Here is a 23,017-nt window from a genome sequence, read left to right as displayed (position 1 = left end):
ATTCCTCGCCGCTCATCTCATCCTCCTCTTCGTTCTCGTTCACATCCTCGTTCCACTCGTTCTTGAGGAGGGGGTGCTGTCAGGAATCCCCCAATTCTTGCCACATTCCTGACTCGCGCCGGATTCCTGACCTGCAGACCACATTCCTGACTCTCGAGACACTTCCCTATTCCTGACTCTTGAGACACTTCCCTATTCCTGACTCTCGAGACACTTCCCGATTCTTGAGTCTCGAGCCATATTCTTGATGATGATGTGGCGCCTCCTCGACCTCAGCTATATTTAGGCCGTCCTCAATCCAAGAGTGGTGGAGCTTCATCAACCTATAGTATATATAGGTTAGCCTTGTTCCATTTCTCCACAATCTGAATCAACACCAATCTAAGGCCTCTTCTTTGTTTCCACTAGCTTTTCTCTTTGTCTTTAGCATTTTCTAGTCTTGATCTTGTTGGGGGTCTTGACAGAAAGTTGCTGGAGCATTGTTCAAACCAAAAGGCATCACCAAGAATTCGTACAAACCAAATGGTGTATGAAAAGCAGTCTTAGAAATATCTTCTTTGGCTATCGGTACTTGCCAATACCCAGAAGCAAGATCTAGCTTGGTGAACCAACGACTTCGCCCCAGACAATCCAAGAGATCAGCAGTGTGAGGAAGAGGATACACATCTGGGATCGTCACTTCATTTAACGGACGATAGTCGATGTAAAAACGAATACTCCCATTAGGCTTTGTCACAAGATGAGGTTCACATGCCCAAGGACTCCATGACTTCCAAATAACACCCTTCTCTAGCATTTCCTTGACATTCGCTCGTAAAATCTTGATCTCCTTAGGTGACCGACGACGAACAGGAACCTTGATTGGACTAGCATCCCCAGTTGGAATCGGATGACGTGTGGCAATCTTGGCCCCATACGATAGGTCAAATTCAAAGAGATCAGAATACTCCTTCATGAGCCGGTCAACTACTGCAACACAAAGATCGTCGGAGGGATCGGAAAAGGGAAAAGCAAAACAAGATGGAAACACAGAAGGAAAGAGTGGGGGAACAAAAGTAATGGAAGCAAAGGTAGAAGTAGAGGGACGAAGAGGTATGGAAGTGAGAGGAATGGATGAAACATAAGGAAGTATGAGACAAGGGGGAGAAGCCTCAAAGTCACACTTGGCATGATTGCGCTGCAACCAATCCATACCAAGAATGAGGTCAAAAGCTTGACTCGGCACCACCCGCAACGACTGCAACTCAAGCTCGAGATTGCCCACATGCACAACCAGGTCCACCTCATCCCGTGCACATGCATGTGTACGGCCGTTGCCATAAAAAATGAAAACTGGTTCCGCCGCACGACACAAGTGTAGACGACAACGTGTGGCAACAAACTCGAACCTGTATCAACCAACACGGAGAGAATAATAGGAGACCTCTTGTTATAAAAACGAGCTTGGAAAGTAAACACTGGATGAACCGGTGCCGAGTGAACCCCTTGATGATACTCCCGAAAGAAAGATGGAGGGGTCACTGATTTATTCGCGCAAGGTCCCTCCGTTACTCGCGCGACTCCTCGTTTCCTGGAGGCATCTTGGTGTCCAGACCTTCCACTGCAATAGCACACACGGGATGTTGCTGATGCCAAGGTCTCCACCCAGGAAATGGAGGTCGCCAATCCGGAAAACGACGACAACGCCGATAAGTATGACAAACTTCATCACACGCCCAGCCGCGAACATCACGGCCACGACCACGTCCTCACGCTTGTCCTTGGACTCGAGCAGCAGCAGCATCAACCTCCATTGGAACAGGACCATCACCCATAGGAAGTGGAGCGGAAGGACGTGTAGCGAGAAGTGGAAGAGGCGACGTCTCATAACGTTGTGCCAAGCGAAGAGCATCGTCAAGGGTGGCAGGAGCAAGTGCATGCACAAGTCTGACAAGATCTTGACGAAGTGCTGGCCACAACATTCCTAGCTTGATCCGCTCCGACATATTTGGCTCCACACGAAGCAAAAGACTTCGGAAACGAATGCCAAATTGCATCACCAACTCAGATGGCCCTTGGTGAAGACAATGCAATTGTTGGAAAGCATCATCATAATTATCGGCATGTCTGAAGGCGCGTTTGAAGACGTTCGGGAGAACACTCCAATCCCCACGAGTGGCTGCGCTCAAACCATTGTACCACTGCAACGCCATCCCTTGGAGACACGTGGGAAACTCACGCAAACGTTGAGCATCATCCCAAGAATGATATGTGGCAATCACTGTGAAGTGATCGAACCAATGGTACACATCATCCCCAGGATTCCTGCGAAAGAACTCCGGCCGAACACGAGGATTGGCACCAAGAACAGGAGGAGTTGTACCACGTGCCGAACGCGAGGATTGGCACCAAGAACAGGAGGAGTTGTACCACGTGCCGTGAACGCCACCATCAACTGAGTTTGGTTGTTCAATTGCAAGTGCATAGCATCAAGCAATTGTACCAACTGCTGCTCTAGAGTCAAAGGAGGAGATTGCTGATCTGCCATGAAGATGAACGAAAAAGAAAGAGCAAAAGAAAAAAAATGACAAAAAGCTAGAAGGAAATGGTAGATCTAGACAACGCAAAAAGCTAAATCTAAACCAAAACCCTGAAAGAAAGAACAAAAGAAAGGAAATGGAAAAAGCTAGATCTAGACGATGCAAAAGCTAAATCTAAACCAAAATCCCAAATCCAAGCACTCCTTAAAGACAATCAAAGGTGCCCTTCATCTCCACCAATGTGAGTGCATGGAATATGGAAAGGGAATACAGAAATGTGCATATTAATTAGCCCAAAAACCCTAGCTTATATACAGGAGCGAGTGGTCCAGATTGAAACCAATCCAACAGCTACCAAAACCCCACTAAGCTAATATTAGTATACGGCATCGTAACCGTACACTTGGCCCTCACAAATTCTGTAATTAATTTTATTAATCAAAACTTAGAGTATTCTTAAATATACTTTCACATTATAGTCTAAATTTTCATCTAATAGTAATCTTATATTTTAATATTATACAATTATATTGGATTGTTATTAGCTAATAATTTTGACATAGAATCCTTAATATAATGAATCAATGATATATACATCTTAAATTTTTTTTACCTCTTTGGGCTCTTCTTTATTATCAATGTTACAATCTGAAGAGTAGCATTTGTTGTCAAAATTATAACATTTTATGATCAAAATAAATAATTTTCAGTTACACTACATACATGAGAAGTAACTTCCACACTTATAGCTTGTTAAATTAGTTCTTTTAGGTACTTTATAGCCCATCTTATGATCTAGCAAATCTCTAAATGTACAAACATTAGGCTCAAAAGGAAAATACTACTTAATTGTATGTGCAATTGACATAACATAACTTATAGGTATCCTTAGATAGTAGGGATAGAAGGTATAAAATATATAGTAGGGATAAAAGGTAGGTTGGACATTGTTTATCTCCTTATTGAGTATGTTTATTTTTGTTTTTCATTTGACTTGGGTCTAAACCCAAACTCTATAGCTCCATTTACATATAGGTATTCACATTGGGATGTTATATGCTCTAGAACTATTTCAATATCACTCTATACTCTTTTTCTTTTACTCTTTAGTTATATGTTTGTGAGTTGTTATGTGCTTTTATTCCTTTGCTTTTTGGCAGCAATTTACTGAAAGTGTCATAGGCTAAAAAGATCCCCAAAATCAAGACCAGAATAATAAAGAGTTCATTTGATGAGATTGAGTTTGAGATCCGAGATTGAGTTCGAGATTAAGTCCAAAACCAAGTCCAAGGGGCAAGTTCAAATACTAATACAAATCGTAAAGTGAAAGCCCAAAGCGATCATCTCTTAAACGTGAAAAGGGTTCCAAAAGTATAATAGGGATAGTGAGGTTAGAATACCAGTAATGCTTCAAAATCAAGTTAGGGTTGGGATTAGGGGTTAGTAAACATAGATTTAAGGAATGCTAAAGAGGCTTCTTAAGAAAGTGCTCAAAAGCAGTTCCCACTTCCGAAAAGGAAACTAATTGTAGTGCTCCTAGCTCTGGTAGAGTGGTGTCCCACTTGAGTATCATGAGGTTCATTAGTCTTTGCTTTTTCTTAAAGGCTTGGACCTTCCATTTAGGACAGAGGTGGGGAGTTAAGGTATTTATATCAAGTCATTAAACCATAATATTTCCCTTTGGGTTCCCAAACTAAAAGAATGCACCTAAGGCTTGGGATTTAGAAGGTTCTATAAATAAGTTTTACTATATTATAGAACGTTAGGAATCTAGAGGTTTAATGTGCTTGGTTGCTTGTGCTTACAAAGATTGTAGATGAACCTAAAGTTCAATCTAACTCAAGGAGGGGGATTAAAAGAGACTTTAGGAATCTGTAAAGAGTTGGCTAACCCCCCATGCTCATATAATTAATAGTTGAACCTAAGTAGAATCAAGTTGGAATTAATATGATAGGCATGAACTTTAGCAAAAGAACCTAACTAAAGTCAAGACAAAGGTGGTCAAATAAACGAAGTAAGCTAGCAAATTGAAAAATAAAAATTTATAGCTTATAACTATATGTTCAATTTTTTAAATTACTATATGGTATAGAGTCAAAACTATATGCATTACAAATATATATCATATAATAACAAATTAGACTAACTGTATATTTGTGTTGATCTACCATCTCTTTCTTTAATATTTGAAGTTGTATTGTTAGGAAAAATTGATCATTTTGCCTAAGAGAAATAATTATTTAGGTCCTTTTATATTTTCTCTACAAGATCATTGTGATCACTCCTATTTTGTAATTGTAAAATAGACTTGGAAGGTTGTATGAAATAACACACTTAGATAGCTATATTTAATAAATTTCTAACCTCTAGAAATTTTCTCAAACACTTTAGTTTTGCATAATTGTTTTGTGTTTCTTAGACATATATAGATTTTTTCTCAATAGTATTTAAGACACTTGGCACTTAATAAAGAAGTTATTAGTACTTTTTGCAATATAACTCCCTCACATATTTAGTTATTTTGGCTGCATTTAATTGCATATCTCACTACATTTATATAAAAGTTATAAAGTATTAAAGAAATGCTTTAATTATATTGTATTCTAAGTGTTGGTTTTGAAATGTTTGGAATGAGTTCTAGGTCCCCAATTCCAATCTCAAATGTATCTTTGAAAACTTTTTTTTTAATGGATTGCATAGTATTGGGAAATGATTAAAGTATAGCAATGGAAAAAGTCTTTTGTAGTATTGCAAATATGACTCTAGGTATTATATGTTAAATCTTTCAAATATTCTATCTTTATTGCCACAATGACAAAAAATCAATATTTCCAATTCCTTGTGTTAGTTGTTTTTGTTCAAATGTTACTAAATTAGATTTAACATTTGAGCCAAATAAGCATATAGTAAGAACTCATATGTATTTCTTATTGAGTATACCTAGCCCAATTTTTAGTTCTTATTTGTTTTGTCTTGTATTAGCTTGATAAAAAATCTTTTATATATTGAGCACTAGTCCCTCAATATCACTATACAATAGCTTATCATATCCACTAGATACTCTTGCTATTATATATTGGTCTCAATTTGGTTTTTTTAGCTATTTATAAAAGGTGTTTAGATCTACTAGATATTTAATTTCTTGATATTGAATTTCTTGAATCACTCATATTGTTATATAACATTATAAATTGTTATCCAAACAAACCAATATAACCACATATAAATAACTCTACCAAAAGTTAGTGGCTTTAATTCCAAAACTCATTTTTCCAATTAATTCATCTTACATTCTACTCTAAACATAGAGAAAGTAAAAGTCTCATAAGTAGCCACATTTATCAACTTTGGATTGTTAATACAAACTTGCCACTAAGTGTTAAAGCCCACTTCCTTCAATGCCCATGTACCCTTAGTACATTCAATTTTTGTAGGACCTAGAAATCCTCCAATAATAAAAAACTTATTAAAAATAATATAAAATATAACTTTGTGCCATTAGTTCACAATCAAGATTGAAGTTTACATTGAACCCAAAAGAGCCAAACTCTTCTTGTTGAGGAGAAAGTATGAAATGCCTTTTTAGTTATAATTGTTGGAAGTGTAACACTCCGCCTTTCGCCCACACCATTTAATAGTCTATTATTAAATTTTAAAATGTTTGCTAAAACCTAAAACTATTTCTCTGTAATATGGTTGATTACTAAAGTATTCTTTTAATTTTACATGCCACTAGCTTCATTGCCGCACAGTGGGGGCTAAGCAAAGCACCTCCCTTTGGCTACTTGGAGATTCTGTCATTGAAAAATAAGATTTGAGAAGATTTATTATCATCTACCACTTAAAATTTGACAACATGACAATCAAGCACAAAGATTTAACACCATACTATCCTTAAGAAAATGGTCAAGTCAAATCTATAAACAAGACCTTTAACACTACACATGCAACACATAGCTCTTCCTCCTTATCAAGAAATTAAGCAAAACATTCTTTATAAATGAAAAGTTTTTAAGATCAAAATCATCTAAATCACCTTACCCTTCCATAAGGTTATTTACCAAACTTACATCACCACTAGATGAATATAGTTTTACTAACATTTGAATGTGCTAGATTGTTATACTAAAGGTAGTGAATTCCTTAAAATATTTTATTACATGAATATGAGGAATAAGGGATATTTTAAGAAAGGGGTATATTCACCTTTTTATGAATATTAAGAAGGATGAAATTTTTTAAGTTTAAGTATATATCCACTATTGGGAGTTGATGATTTCACTAGAAAATATTGTTTTACCCAAGATCAAGCAATTCACAACATTTTTCTCTTGCAATCTTTTATTTAAAGTGAGAGAAATTTATAGCTTCACGTAATTTTAAGAAAAAATATTTATTTCTATGGCTAAATAGATCTTGACAAGAGATTTTTAATGAGTTAGAAAATACAATTTTAGACTTTGATAACCATCCCTAAAATATAGTTGATTGCGTAATCCCTTGAAAAACTCTTGAGTATGAAGTTCCTCACTACCCTTAAAGCTCTACTTTGCTACTCCTACTGCTTAAATATCCTTAATGGATAGTATTTATAATATATAAAGTCATTAATAATTAATTAACTTAATTATATCTTTATTTACTAATACAATTAACATAGTTTGGTAATGGTTAAGCATTCTATATGATTCTATTTAAATTTTTCATTCTGCTTAACCACTTAACTACACTTTTGCACTTGAAGGAGTCTCAATCACAACCTTTATGCAACTTACAACCCAAAAATGGCCTCAAGGCCACACTAACTTTGCACTTTGGTCCAAGTACTCTATATATCTAATTCCTATTTTTGCTATCCAAAAGTGCCACCTAGATATTAACCTTTTATACTAATATAATGTCTATTCTCATCATTTTACTAATAGTTCAAGACTATTTGTATCATTGTTGAGACCTTTCAACGGTGGAGAGAACACTTTCTCATGCGTTGAAAATAAAGCTCAACCATATTTTAAATGAACTTCCTCTAAATGGGGAGAAAGGGGTATATACCCCCTCTCCCAAAATATTTTTAATGCCCTCGGACAATTTTAATGGTGGAATATTTTAGAGAATCTTGTTTAAAGGATATGCATATCCTAATAGGTGACCACAGGGAATCATATCAGACTTTATCACATGCAAAAACTCACAACTAAATTGCTGTTGAAAGCTCTAATGTAATATCTTCTATCAACTATATAAGAAAGAAAACCAAAGATAAAACAAAGAAAATAAAAGTGGGAAAAGAAGTTCTAGTGTTCTAAGATCAAGAAACCACATAGGGAAAACTTGATTATAGAACTAAGAACTCAACCTAAGAAAAATTGTGGAAAGAAGAAAAAATAATGAATAATTAAGAAAAACAAAGAAAAAGGAGTAAGAATCCAAGAGGAAACAAAGCAGTAACCTAGACTCTAGCCTCTAAAGTCTCCAAACCTCTCAAAAGTTCCTCAAACACAATTTAAGTTTGCTCCCAAAGTTCCAAAGAAAGTGGAAGAGAAATGAATGTGTTGCCTAGTTTGGGATATATGGTGGAACAGAAAGATTGCAATCATAGTGACAAATGATGGGTGGAATGGTTAGCAAACTTGAATAGACTGGTAATGGAAGGAATCTTGCAATATGTGGATGATCATTAGTAGCTTATATAGCAATCATTGCAAAAGAAAATGTTTGCAACTAGTGGCAATTTTAGATCATTGTATCTTATTGTATCTATATGAGTTTAGGAAATACTGTTTGCCTATGTTTAGCTTTGTACTACAGTTAAGGACTTTTGGCTAGTCAAAAATAACTTTTAGTGTCTAGTATTTGCAAGAGTGTGTTTTATCGATTAAGTTCATTCCATATCTTGAGTTACATGGGTCAGGGGGGTTGCTTCTTATTGCATCTACTACATATGAGTATAGTAGATAATGTTATGTAAAGATGTCCCAAAATGGAGGTGTTTATGGTAAGATAAGTGGAGAAAAATGATTTAGACAAATATAGCAAGTGATGGATAAAGCTGTAGCAAATGGAAAATGGACTAGATAGTGGCTATGAGTAGATTAGAGTGATGGTGATGAGGTGTGGATTAATTTGATGTAGAGAAGAGTCTAAAAACTATAGGAGGGAAAGAATGACCTTCCAGATGATTGAAATTGATGCCACCTCAAGATTGAAATCCAAGCTTGAGTTTGCCACTGCAAGGATATAAGTCTTGAAAGGCAAGTTGAAAGTAAAGAAATAAAGAAAAGAGAAAAAAACTCAATATTAGAAAAGTTGGTAGTGATGCTAAGAGCTGTTTAATATCATTGTGCTATAATATACTCAAGGTGGGAAAAAAGTGTTTTGAAGGAGGCCCAAAGATGCTAGTGAAGCTGACTATGTCAACCTTTAAAGTTAGATGTCATCTTAATGCATTAAGGTGGATTGCTATATCCTCGAGTGAACTCTGTTCGTGTCATGAGCTTGAGAGCTTTTATATGTCGGGATAGAGTGCCTCCAAAGTTGAAAACCACCTAAGTCATCATGAATTTAGTGGATAAGTTCCATAGTGTTATCTGCGAAAGAGGCCACAATTGTGTCGAGTGATGCTTCAGCTGGGATCTTGTGGTTTCAGTGGGTTAGTATCACCTTTAAGTGCTAGAAGGGAAAATTGAGTTACTATAGGAATGAATTTGCCACTATTGCCACCTTGTATGTAGTGATATACATATATCCACATTTGATACATGTGTCTCATTTGACTACTTCATATGACTGTTAAGGACCTTGGGAGAGGCCTCCAAAAAGCCTAGAAAAGGTGTCAAAGCTTAAAACAAGCTTTGAATCATTGCTGAGGTGTTTCTTTTGCAGCATTTGCCAAAATTAAAACAATTTATATGTAGAGTTGTTAATCAATTTTCTCCATTCTAAATTGTTTGATGAACTTGTCAATCATTGTAGACAAGATTCATTTGGAAACAAGAAAGATGCCTAATCTACTACTCTTGTTTTCAAGGATCTCAAGAATAATTCTTGGGACAAAGCATCTTCAATGATCTTGTTGTATCTTAAGTAAGTTTAAAATTGATTAATGTGATTGCAAGCCAAAATACTTAATCCAAGATAGAACTTTAGGAGATCCATTACTCTATAAAGAATATGAATAATTACCACCATTAGTGTAATGTTTTAGTTGTGCTCCTCTTTGGAATCTATTATAAATTATCTTACCAACAACATTGTCTAGTAGTTAAGGTAGCATATAAGCCTTGAGAATTCCTCTAAGTTATGTGTGTCCAAAGAGGAGTTCATATAGCAACAACACTTGAAAAATGCATATGAATAGACATTAAACTTCTAAAATGTGCCAAATGTGAAAACTAAGTATATACTATGATGTTAGTCTAGAGGTTGGAGAGCTCAATCACAAGGTTTTATTCTTGTTAGACACTCAAGGATTTTAAAATCACTCTTTATAACACTTTATAGCCTCTTATACACTCACTATATATTAGATATTGTTCTCCATTCAAGTAAAAGTTTTTTAATCAAAAAGAGATGATTAAACATGAGACTTCAAATAGCTATATATACTCTAGGGCACTAAAATAAACCATAAGAATGATACAAGAGATAAATATATAAAGAAAATCTTTCAAACTTTTAAAAATTCCTTATAAGCATAAACCAACAAAAAGCTTTTAAAAAAGACCCTTAAATTTTTGTACACTACTCTAAAAATCATGAAACCAAACTCTAAAAACATGTACAAAAATCTTGTAAAAAACTAAACCTAAAAATCTCACTCAAATACACTCAAAACACTCACTGAAACTAACAAACACATATTCGAATAAAAAAATATAAAGATCTTGTAGCTGCCAATTCCTAAAATCTTGTTTTAGCACTCATTGAAGAACTTTATCTAAGATTTATCTAGCCATGTAATAAAAATCTAAATGCATTACTTACAATTGCATGAGAATGCCCTAAACTTTTCTTACACTCTAAATAAAAGAACCCAACCCAAAAGCTTTATAAATTGCTTGATCTTGGACTAAAAGTCACATGCAAGGACTTTAAAAAAAGTCTAAAAAAAATCTATCTGACAAGTTAAAGAAAGATTAAAATGGTTAAAATTAGAGTTAGCTTTTAAATACTTCACCAATTTACTCTACTTATCTATCAATCCATCAATATTTAGACTCTCTAATACTTATATTATCACCCATTATATAGGTATAATCTACACTGTTTATTATTCCATATAAATTTACCAAAACCCCCAGTCAAGTGAGATAGTTTTGACGGGATCTTGTGCTCCATCGGGATAGAGAAGATTATTTTTGAGATTTCCACCGAAAATAAAACAAGAGAAGACGAGAAGTTCTTACCATGGAGTTCCAGGGGACGTAGAAGCCGGAGACAGCCGCTGCAAAGTAAAACATAGCATGCCTGCCAACTGGTTTCATGGCAGCTCCAACAATCTCTAAATCTGCCATTCAAAACCATCATAGAAACCAGCGTTTGCACGGCACGTTTCTTACTTGGAGGTACTCGAAGAGCATAATGAACTCGAGCTTCAAGAGCTTCTTCAGGAGCACCGCCTGTTTTGATTCTTAAGAACTCAAGAAGAGAAACAAGAACTCAGAATGATGTCCTGTGACTGCCCGGCTCACAGCATCAAACCATTTTTCTCGTGCTGCGAAGCGGGAGTTAAACTCTCGAAGAAATAAAAGGCAGATTTCACTTACCCCGGATTGATCCATCCACAGGCTCGAGACATTCTTGCATGCAGCCAAAAGTACCTTGCAAAAAAAAAAAAAAAAAGAAAAATCATAAAAGAAGAATGAGTAGAAAAGAATAACGCACTCTGTGGAGGCTGCTCATCGACTCCCGATCGACTCCCCGAGCTGAAATTGTCAATGACCCTAACGCATCGTCGCTCCAAGGGCACGGTCGTGCCCCCGGATGTAACAATGGCAATGCGCGTCGTCTAGAATCACGTGATTCAGCTCCAAAATACGAGAAATGCTAGTAGTAAGGATAAAACCTGGCCGATGGCCGATGCCGCCTTCCAGATCCACATCGTCGCGGCATCGGAGAGGCGGGGCCGAATCGAAGAACGATTGAGCTTCTTGCTCCATTGCTATGAACCCTAAATTCGATAACCCATTTTATAAAGGTAAAGTTTCGGAAAAGTAGTAAGAGTCAAGAGGAGCGTGAGTTTGCGAGCAGCACAAGAGCAGCTCCATCGCTGGGGCCCGAAAGCAAAGCTCGTTTCGTCACTCGAGCACCGTTTTTCCAGATTCTATCACCTCTGGAAGAACTTAGCATGGACGTCCAGTCCCACGAGTTGGGAAGAAAAGGCATGGTTTGCACAAGCTCTTCCGTCGCATCCAGGTATCCCGCTCGCCCCAGCATGTCCACGATGCAGCAGTAGTGTTGCTTCCACGTTTGGAACACCTTCTTTGCAAGAGAAAGATGCCCGTTTTGGGCATATGCCGAGAGCATGGCGTTCCAGGACACCAAGTTCTTGTCTGGCATTTCTTGAAAGAATATTCTAGCCCCGGTAAGATTCCCTTGCAAGGAGTGTGATGTTAGCAGCGTCTTCCAGGTTGCAAGATTCCATGCCGGCATTTTGTCTAGGATTTTCGTGGTTTCGTCCATGGCTATGGCGTTCTAACACACGGCATCTACGTATGGAAGAGAATCAAAGAGGCAGCTGGCTTCCTCAAGGCGTTGGCTTTGAGTGTAGGCGACGAGCAGCGTTGTGACGGAGACAAGATCGTGCTGTGGCATCTGATCGTGAAAGAAGCGGTCCGACTCTTTCAAGAAGCCGGAAACGATTGCCGTGCAAGTCGAGAAATTCCTCACACGCATGGCGTGGAAGAGCTCCAGAGAAGACTCCAGATGCCCGTGACGGGAGAATGCTGCAATTGCGCAAGTGCACGAGACGACATCGTGCTCCGGCATCTCTTTAAAAGTGCTTTCTACATCCACGAGCTGAGATAAAGCCCCCAGCATCATCGTCCACGAGACCAAGTTGTGAGCAGGCATTTTGCTAAAGACTATCTTGGCAGATTTACCCATTTTCGGCAAATGCAAAAAGCACCGCGTTTATAGTAACAGATTGTATTCCTTGCATTTTGCCTCTCTTGGAGTCAACAGAAATCATAGTAGTAAATGACACGAGGCTCCAGCACGGCATGCAGCTGAAGAGCCTTCGCACTTCATCAAAATGCCCGTTTTTGCAGAACAGCAAAAGATCCCAGCTGAACTTGTCCCTCTTGGCCATACCATGGAAGATTTGAGCTGCGTGTTTGATGTTACCACATCTACCGTGCATTTCAATTTGCTTGTTCAGGACGAAAACACTGCTTAGATATGAATTTCTAAAACACTCCATGAGAGAAATTATTATTTACTATTTGATGGAACTGAGCACCAATCTAGAGTTGGAAGGTCCCTGATTTTTCTGGAGGAGGGATCCACCCAATTCCATGGTATCTAGCGGTCGTCCATCCCCATTCTACGTTTCCGGCCATCCACACCTCTATGCCGTTCACATAGTCCATGACTCCTTGCTTCATGGCAAGCCCACTTGAAATGATCTCATGCTTTGTCTGGGCGAAATCCTTCTCCAAATCCTCCACCATGCTCGCAACCTTGCCGATTGCCTCGTTCAAGCCACACTTACGATTGCTGGCGAGAATGGGCACGGCGTTGAGGTAGTTTCCACTCGCCCACTCCTTCCTTAGCGACATCAAGTCATTGTGGAGCGCAATGTGGTGCGTCCCAATCTCCTCAACCTTGCGTATGAGAGGATGATCCAGCACGCCACGCTCCTCCAGCCTAAGTTGCAGTAAACCATCAATCAGAGCAAAGCAAGGAGCCACACCAGATGTGATCTCTCTCAGCCAGAGGTACGTATCCAGGTTGGGAATGATTTGCTTGCGAAGCCAGCTCGATTCAATCTCAAACATGTCGAGCACCCTGGTCATAGCATCCACGAATCGGCCTGATTCATCCACTACATGGAGGGACAATTCTTCCAAGACCTCAGATAACATCTTCATTTGCCTCAGCAGCTCCGGATTTTTCACTGGAAGCGTGGCCTCGTCATATCTTCCCTTTAAAACCATCTTGTATGCGATTGCCACATTCCTCATGTCCGACGAGGAGATCTCCGGGCTATCCAGAATGTCATCTGCAAGAAAGAACGAAGCGAAGAACTTTCCAACCGGAACAATCTTCTCGTATGGAATGGTCGGGTAAACATAAGCCGCGAGCAATCCAAGCCTGCTTTCTTGAACAAACACAGCTTTCTCGCTTCCAGGTTGCAACTTCAGAAACTCCGCGCACCACGCATCGATCTGAGACTCGGCCTTTGCATCGTACAGAGGATTCAGCACTGGAGAGACAAGGAGTTGACACACTGGTGGAATGGAATAGCTTTTCTCTGCTGCGAAAATGCTCGCAATGGATGAAACAGCCATGAAAGAAGAGTCCTAAGTGAACTCTGAAAGAGGGCCTTATATATAAAATTAGAAGCAAATTGAAACTAAACTCTATTTCTGTGAAAGCCTTAGGAAACATCCCAGGAGAACATCTATAGTATTCACACAATATTCAGGATATGTGATTACAAATCTCTTTTTACTGGCCTTTGTTACCAAGTAATTCGTCCGCGAGCACGTTTGCCTCTTCATGCCTCCCTTCTCTCGCTACCGCCTTGTAAGCCTCGACATTTGGCCTGCCTTTCCTTGAGAGTGTCATCTCTTCCAAAACTTCCATGGCTTTGCCGAGCTGGGTTTAGTAAATTTCTAGGGATTACTCTAGAAAAACTAATATGACTAAGGAATATTATACTTATATAATGGGTGATAATTAAAATATTAAAGAGTCTAAAGCTAGAGTAAACATTGATGGATAAGTAGAGTAATTTGGTGAAATATTTAAAAGTTAGCTATAATTCCTTTGAGAGATTAAATTCAATACTCTTATGGGTTGCACTATCTGCTTAAATACTTTATATGGTTTATCAAAACCTCAATCTAGCCATGTAATTGGAGGTGGGGAGAATACCCATAATATTCACACTTAGTTTTAGTGTTTTGAAATGTCATCTAAAAGTCATTCACTATGGAAAGGAAGAAGAATGTATAAGGAATTAACTCCCTATAAATTAAAGGATCTTTAAAATCATGATTGGAATGATAAATAGTTCATCGGATGAAATTAAGTCCGAGATCGAAATCAAGTTCGAGACCAAATTTGAAATTGAGTTCAAGACCGAGTCCAAGATTCAAGATTTAATCTCATTTTTTTTTTAATTTTAGGGCAAATTCTCAAAAGATTTGCATTGTGGTGATGGAGTAAGAATAAGTGTGCCCAACTGTAAGATTCTAGGTACCATGTTTAAATTCTAAGGATTTCTTGAATTTTCTTCTTTTTTAAACTAAGAATAGTTATTTTCTCCTCTTTGCCCCTTAGTTGCTGATTAAATTAAGCAATGGAGCTAATGGGTTTTTAAATCTTGTTGAGCACTTTATTTTAATATCACAAATTTCTCAATTCCATTCTTAGAGCATAACATGCAAATAATTTTTATTCATGATATGTGTAATACTCATTTCAAGAGTTTGATATACAATAGATCTTCAACTGTGAGTTTTATCAAGTAATTTATAAAGCTTTTTACTTGGGTTCTTTTATTTAGAGTGTAAAAAAAGTTTAGGGCATTCTCACACAATTTTGAGTAATATAGATGGATCTTTCTTACATGGCTAAATAAATCTTGGATAAAGCTTTTTGGCGAGCCCTAGAATAAGATTTTAGAACTGTAAGATCTTTATATTTTCTCATCCGGTTATGTGTTTGCTAATTTTAGTGAGTGTTTTAAGTATATTTAAGTGAAATTTTTAGGTTTATCTTTCATACAAAACTGTTATACATGTTTTTAAAGTTTGGTTTCATGATTTTTAGAGTAGTATGCAAAAAGTTTAAGTGTCTTTTCTTTTTAGCTTTAGGCTTCATCCCTTAAAACATTTGGTGTGTTTAAAGTTTAAAAACTTTTCCTTATATACTTATCCCTTGCATTATGTTATGGTTTATTTTAGTGCCTTAGAGTATATATAGCTATTTCATGCCTTATTTTAATCATCTCTTTTGATTGAGAAGCTTTTACTTGAATGGAAAACAACATTTAGTATATAGTGAGTGTATAAGAGGTTATAAGTGTTATAAAGAATGATTTTAAAATCCTTGAGTGTCTAGCAAACATAAAAATTTGTAATTGAGCTCTCCAAACTCTAGACCAGCATCAAAGCAAGTACCTAATTTTGGCATTTGGCACATTTTAGAAGTTTGATGCTTATTCATACCTGTTGGTCAAGTGTTATTGTTATATAAACTCCTCTTTACACACATATAACTTAGAGGAATTTTTAAGGCTTATATGTCAGCTTAATTACTAAATGGTGTTCTCAGTAAGTAAGTCTTCATCGTCTAGAATAGATTTCAAAGAAGAGAACAATCAAAACATTACACCAATAGTGGCAACTATTTATATTCTTTATAGGGCAATGGACCTCTTAAAGTTCTATCTTAGATCAAGTATTTTGGCTCATAATAACATTGATCAATTTCAAACTTACTTACGATACAACAAGATCACTAAAGATGCTTTGTCCCAAAAATTATTCCTGAGATCCTTGAAAACAAGAGTAGCAGATTGGGCATCTTTCTTGCTTCCAAATGAATGATAGTCATTTTCTACAATGATTGATAAGTTCTTCAAATGATTTGGAATTGAGAAAATTGACTAATAACTTGTAGCGCACCTGAATTTGGAGCTGAACTCCAAGCCTGTTGCACTACGAAATGAGGGTCCAGTACAATCTCACGAGCACCAGCTCCCCGTATCCAGCACCTACATGCAAAATGGTGTCAGACGGAGTCTGACACAATTTTGGCATACCGGTGGCCTAACGCGAGGAGGAGGATACCCCACCGACTAGAGCAGTGTGGAGCTTGGGCTTAGACCCAAGCCGGACGTAGAACAAGGAGCAACACAGCCCAGTGGGAACCAAATTAATGTCTCAGGTGGTCAGACATGCATTCCAACCACTATCCCTACTATACATTTGGAACCCCCCACAGCCCCCCTGTTGAGGGACACACGCTTTGGGCTTTCACCCCAAGCCTCTCTTAGTACCAGAAGTTAGTCTCTGGGACAAGTCCAAAACTTACTAAATATGGAATGGTGATAGATTGTGAATTTGGACACGGGATGAACACCATTGTGTTCAGGCCGATCTCTACATTCCGTAGATATACTAAATGAGCTAATCTAAACACTTTCCATAAATAGCACTTGGGACCGAAATGAAACTAACACAAAGGGCATGATAGCGAGGGTGTTTGGCAAACACAATAATCTATCATCTAGCGAATATTGAGGGACTAGTCTCAATATTGCGGGGGTTCCCAACACTAGCAAGTGCAAGTCAATGAATGAGTTTCTCTAACTAAGTCAAGTATGCTTGACAAATAGTATGTAGGAATTCCGTCCTTATGCTCATCTGGTCAAGTGCACACGCGATGACCAGTTTCTCAACTAGCTTGGGTGGAGACCATAAAAGGGACCAGTAGTACTGACCTCTTGCCGTCGTGGTAGTAAGGAAAGAGTGCCCGTAAAGACTGGCCGACAAGTATCTTTCGATACCCGAAGTCATATTCGCGACACTCTCCCCCCCTTTGGGAAGATCGACGTCTTCGTCAATGCAGACCCGAGTCTTGCAAACCATCAAGGAAACAACTCCGAAAGTAAACGGAAAGCACACTATATGGGAAACACACCAACTTAAATGAGTTATAGAACGACCTCTCCTCTATATCCAAAGACACTAAGACTCAGACACCCTCCGGCCGTCACCGACAAAGAAATGACTAACAGAGTTAGCCACCCTTGCTACTCCAAGTACCACTCGGCTTACAAAGGAATGATACATCCCTGCCCACAGGGACATAGGGAGAAGGCTAGAGGCCCAACTTCACACTGAGCAAGAAATCAACCCTGTTGGGAAGATTTAGACAACTATTATAAACTGGCAGATTAAATTGTTTACACGACCACGCCCCTTTTCAAAAGTGAGTTATCGAGAGAGGCGGGGACTTGTGATCAATCTATAATAGTTATCCCCATGGTTATGGATTGGACCCATGCACCGAAATGCCGAAGTCAACCTGCCAAAACTGACCCAAGTATGAACGAACAAGAGAAACGACACTTTGATTGATAGAAATATATTACTTTATTGATTTGCAAGATTTATTACAAGATTTTTACAAAAATTAGTTTTTATTACTATTCTCATACTCCGTGACAAGCTCACGAGCATGGGTAAGATTACTAAGAGGTTCCCAAGTTGATTCACAAGGCGGGTAACCTTTCCACTTAACTAGATATTCCTTCGCACGACCACCACGTTTCCGGCGACATGACAGAATGCTTTCAACTTCGTATTTAGGTTCACCATCCACAACTTCTGGCGGTGGACGAATTTCCACGTGACACTCAACATCCATAGTGTAAGGAGCCAATAAATTGGCATGAAATACATTATGAACATTGGACATCTCCGCAGGTAGATCCAACCAATATGATACATCACTAATGCGTTTTAGCACCCGATAGGGTCCAACATATCTCGGCAAGAGCTTCCGAGACAAAGAACCCTTAATATTCAAGTTCCGGGAAGATAGCCACACCTGATCTCCCACTTGATAAGATACATCCCGACGATGCTAATCCTTATCACGTCGATACCTATCCTGAGTTTTGCCTATCGCCTCAGTAGCTCTAGACTAATTGTGGCGTAGCTACTCCACATAAGTCTCAACAGCTAGGACCAACACTTCGGACATTGGTTTCGGTACAACAATCTGTTGAGGGACCCCACGAGCATTCCCTTGCAGCATCTCCCATGGAGAATAGCCAATAGCGCTGTGAAATGTGTTGTTATAACAGATTTCTGCTGTGTCCAAATGCTCAACCCAGTCACGTTGGTCTGCCGCGACATAGTACCGCAGATAATCCTTAACTTGAGCATTCACACGTTTGGTCTGCCCATCAGTCTGAGGATGATAAACCATACTAAACTTCAACTTGGTATTGAATAATTGGAACAGTGTGCCCCAAAACTTCCCCATAAATCTCGAATCTCTATCCGAGATCATCTCTTTAGGGAGACCACGAACCCGCACTACTTCATGGAAAAAGAGCTTTGCTGCTTGTTTCGCATTTACTATTCCTACAGTTGGAATGAAGTGTGCAATCTTTGACAACCGATCCACAACCACCATCAAAGTATCATAACCCTTAGACTTCGGCAAGCAAGTGATGAAATCAAGTGTCACACTCTGAAATGGCCATGCCGGTGCTGGAATGCACTACAACTTTCCAGCCTGCTTCTTAGTTTTGCGCTTACATTGCTGGCATATAGGGCATAATCCGCTACATCACCTTCCATATCAGACTAGAAAAATCCCTTTTTTCAATGAAGCTAGAGTCTTTTGCTTTCTATCATGTCCCACTGTTGGAACATCATGATGTTCTCGCAGAAACAACTGCTGTAGATCCTTAGAGGGAAGATACAATCTTTCTTGCTTATAGAATATAAGCCCATCCTGAACTGAGAAGTGAAGCGTCACATTAGTGCGACTAACAACTTTCGCTGCTTTGCTACCAGGGCTCTGCTTCAACAACCCCGCACGACTTAAGATTGCCTTCACCAATGGATCACTTCCATATGAAGCCCGAACATCCTCTAACCAGTCCGAACTGATTGTTGATATTGCCCGGAACTGAGCCTCACGACTCAATGCATCCGAAACAATATTATCTTTACTAGGTTTATATATAATTTCAATATCATATCTAGCAAGCTTCTCTTGCCAATGAGCCTGCTTCGGCATAAGCTTAGGCTACGTAGCAAAGTAGCTTAGTGTGTTACTATCTGTATAAACCTTGGTGTGTCCACCCAAGTAGTGTCTCCAGTGTTCCAGGGTCGACACTATAGCAAACATCTCTTTTTCATGCGTTAGCCATCTTCGTTGAGTTTCATCCAATTTCTTGGAATAGAACGCAACGGGACAACCATGTCACCTTACCGTAACACCAACCGCTTTGTCACAATCTTGCTGCAACACGGCACCAATAGCATAGCCAAATGCATCACAATGCACTTCGAATGGTTTATCAAGCTCTAGGATCCTAAGAACAGGAACCGTAGTCAAGATCTCCTTCAACCGTACAAAAGCACGCTGAGAAGCCGGTGTCCAATGAAACGGAATACTACTCTTCGTCAACTCAGTCAACGGAAGAGCAATTCTTGCAAAATTGCGGACAAACTTACGATAGTATCCCGCCAAACCGAGAAAGGAACGAACATCTGATACAGTGGTCGGGACTTCCCAGGACTTCACGGCTTCCACCTTCTTTGGATCAACCTCAATTATGCCACCACCAACTATATATCCGAGAAAGTTTACGCGCAATTGTTCAAAAGCGCATTTACTTTCCTTAGCATACAGTTTGTGTTTGCGCAACTTCTGAAACACCAGCTCCAAGTGTTTCAAATGATCTTCCAACGTTTTGTTGAAGAGTAGACCATCGTCGATATATAAGACAACAAATGTGTCTAAATAATCTCCAAATATTCTATCCATCATAGTGCTGAACGTTGCCGGAGCATTGCATAACCCGAATGGCATGACAAGGAACTTATAAGATCCATACCGAGTCTTAAAGGCTGTCTTCTCCACATCTTGATCCGCCACCCGTATCTGATGATACCTGGACTGCAAATCAAGTTGCGTAAAATACTTAGCCTTTAAGAGTTGGTCAAACAAGTCATCAATGCGAGGCAAAGGATAACTGTTTTTAACCGTGATCTTGTTGAATGCCTGATAGTCAATACACATCCTCATGGTTCCATCCTTTTTCATAACAAAAAGGATCAGCGCTCCATAAGGTGATTTGCTTGGTCGGATATAACCTTTGTCAAGAAGCTCTGTGAGTTGCTTCTTGAGTTCAGCCATCTCCTTGATGTTCAATCGATACGGAGTTTTCGTAAGTGGTTTAGAACCCGAAATAACCTCAATTCGATGATCAACCTCACGGCTAGGAGGTAGCTCTGGTGGCAAATCCTTCGGGAAAATATCTTGATTCCGCGCCAACAACTCCAATATCTTCTGTGGTACAAGATCAACCCCATCACCGATTCGAATTGAGTCACTAACACTCTCAGCTTCCATCACTTGAACCCAAAAGGTCCGACATCCCCTCTTAGCTATTTTTTGAGTGGCCCTCGCAGTTAGGAACTTAGCATCCCAATCCTTTGAGGAATGCCTTTGCAACTGGAAGGACACATTAAGACGTCCTTCGGACTTCAACGTGATACGACTTTGTCCAGCACCATAAATCCCTTTTATATACTTGTTGAAGAAATCCATACCATACACCATCTAAAAATCTGGTATTTACAACACTACCAAGTCCACTCTTTCTTTTCACTTGGATATCTTTATTGGAACATCACTCACAAACTTTCTGGCTACTTGCCCACCTTCTGCAAACCGGAAGTGCATAGGCGACATTTTCTCAGCATTCAATCCTAACAACTTAACTAAGTCTTCAGATATCACGTTGTGCGTAGCTCCCATGTCAATCATCACTCAGATTCAGTGTCCATGGACAAAGCTTACCATATACATCAACGGATTAGTGTTTGCATTGACTGCAAGAAAAGCTTGAGGAAAGCAACGAAAGTTACTCACCTCTTCTTCCTCATAGTCTGCATTGACCAACTCGTCAACTCCTTCAGCTTCACCTCCACCATCTTCCCTCATGACATTAATACGAGATCTTGTCTTATGCTTGTTGGGACATTCCGAGGACCTATGTCCCGACTCTCCACAATGGAAGAAATGACCCACACTACCCATTCCACTAGGAGCAAGTTTTGTAGGTTGCTATTGCTTGTATCCACCAGGAGGAAGAACAGAGGGCCTAGGACCAGAAGAAGTTGCTGGTGGTCTCCAACCACCACCACCTTTGTTAACCGTTGCTTGTGAGCCTCCAGAGCGGAACCTACCTTCCACCCTCTATTTCCGATCACCTTGTTTATTCCTAAAATTCTTATTCTTATCCGAGTTACCAGCATACGGTTGCTGATATTATTCCATGAGCGAGTGACTAAAGGCAACTTGCTGTGTTGCCTCCTTACACTCTAGGTACGTCTTCGGCTTAAACTTCAAAATCTCATTGCGAGAAAATGAACTTAAACCCTCCAGAAAATAACTCTGAGCATCTTCGTCACTCATATTTGCAATTATAATGTGCTTCTGAGCAAACGCATTAACGTAATGCATGAGATCCCCTCGCTGCTTTAACCGCCGCAGCTCCGCACAAAGTCTCAGACCAAGATCATCCGGTAGGTATTCCTTATGGATGCGAGACCGCATCTTGGTCCAACTTCTAGTCTGCCCTTTTTCAGCACACACCTGGCGCCACCAAGTTTTGGCATGATCGGTGAGAAAGGATTGCGCGCATGCAACTTTCATACAATCATCTACGTTTGCCACTATGAAATAGTTTTCCATATCGTAGACCTAGTCTTCCAAAACTTGATAGTCCCGCATGCCTCTGAAATTGGGTGGTTTTGGAGGCTTGAACTTTGAAACTCGTGCAACAGGGAGCGGCTGCAAAACTTCATCGTCCTCAAAACTCGAAGAGGAGTCTGGTTGCTTAGGCTTAGCTGGTTTAGCTGCCTCATACGCTGCAATGCTGTAGCATCTGACTCTTCCTCTTCTGACTCAACCTCAACCTCTTTTGCAGCATCTCTAGTAGGAGTTTCCTCCTCTCAATTCGCCCGTCTAGAGATTTCAGTGTCATCAGCACGGTTCCTCTTCACCATCTTGCTAGTTGCATGCATGCCTGTATCAGTAACTGAACATGCTTACAATGTTCTTACCGAATGGTGCTATCCAACTAATCCTACACAGGTTGTTTTTGATCTACTAGAAAAGTCTCTATATATGCAACTTGAGTCAGAAAACCTAACAAAAGTTGGATAGGAATCACTGAGACAATTCCTCTGATACCAAATGTAGTGCACCTGAATTTGGAGCCAAACTCCAAGCCTGTTGCGCTACGAAGCGAGGGTTCAGTACAATCCCACAAGCACCATCTCCTCGTATCCAGCACCTACATGCAAAATGGTGTCAGACGGAGTCTGACACAATTTTGGCATACCGGTGGCCTAACGCGAAGAGGAAGATACCCCACCAACTAGAACAGCGTGGAGCTTGGGCTTAGACCCAAGCCGAATGCAGAACAAGGAGTGACACAACCCAGTGGGAGCCAAACTAATGTCTCAGGTGGTCAGACATGCATTCCAACCACTATCCCTACTATACAT

General features: G+C 39.3%; 1 protein-coding gene and 1 long non-coding RNA gene across 2 annotated transcripts; both read right to left on the bottom strand.

Moving 5' to 3' along the window:
- Nucleotides 1-10,766: 10,766 nt before the first annotated feature.
- Nucleotides 10,767-11,567, bottom strand: LOC9639166. Its single transcript, XR_002993236.1, has 4 exons — nt 11,403-11,567; nt 11,285-11,338; nt 11,078-11,232; nt 10,767-11,025 (listed from the first exon to the last, which is right to left on the bottom strand). It is a non-coding gene; the product is annotated as an uncharacterized LOC9639166 (long non-coding RNA).
- A 1,367-nt stretch (nt 11,568-12,934) lies between these two features.
- LOC9655728 ((+)-germacrene D synthase-like) lies at nt 12,935-14,029 on the bottom strand. The gene has a single exon (XM_024682471.1). It carries the CDS (start codon nt 14,027-14,029, stop codon nt 12,983-12,985), a length of 1,047 nt encoding a protein of 348 aa, XP_024538239.1. The 3' UTR covers nt 12,935-12,982.
- Nucleotides 14,030-23,017: the final 8,988 nt, after the last annotated feature.

This window comes from Selaginella moellendorffii, unplaced genomic scaffold, assembly GCF_000143415.4.
Source record: "Selaginella moellendorffii unplaced genomic scaffold, v1.0 SELMOscaffold_34, whole genome shotgun sequence".
Classification (NCBI taxonomy): domain Eukaryota; kingdom Viridiplantae; phylum Streptophyta; class Lycopodiopsida; order Selaginellales; family Selaginellaceae; genus Selaginella; species Selaginella moellendorffii.
This window is presented reverse-complemented; position numbering and strand designations above follow the sequence as displayed.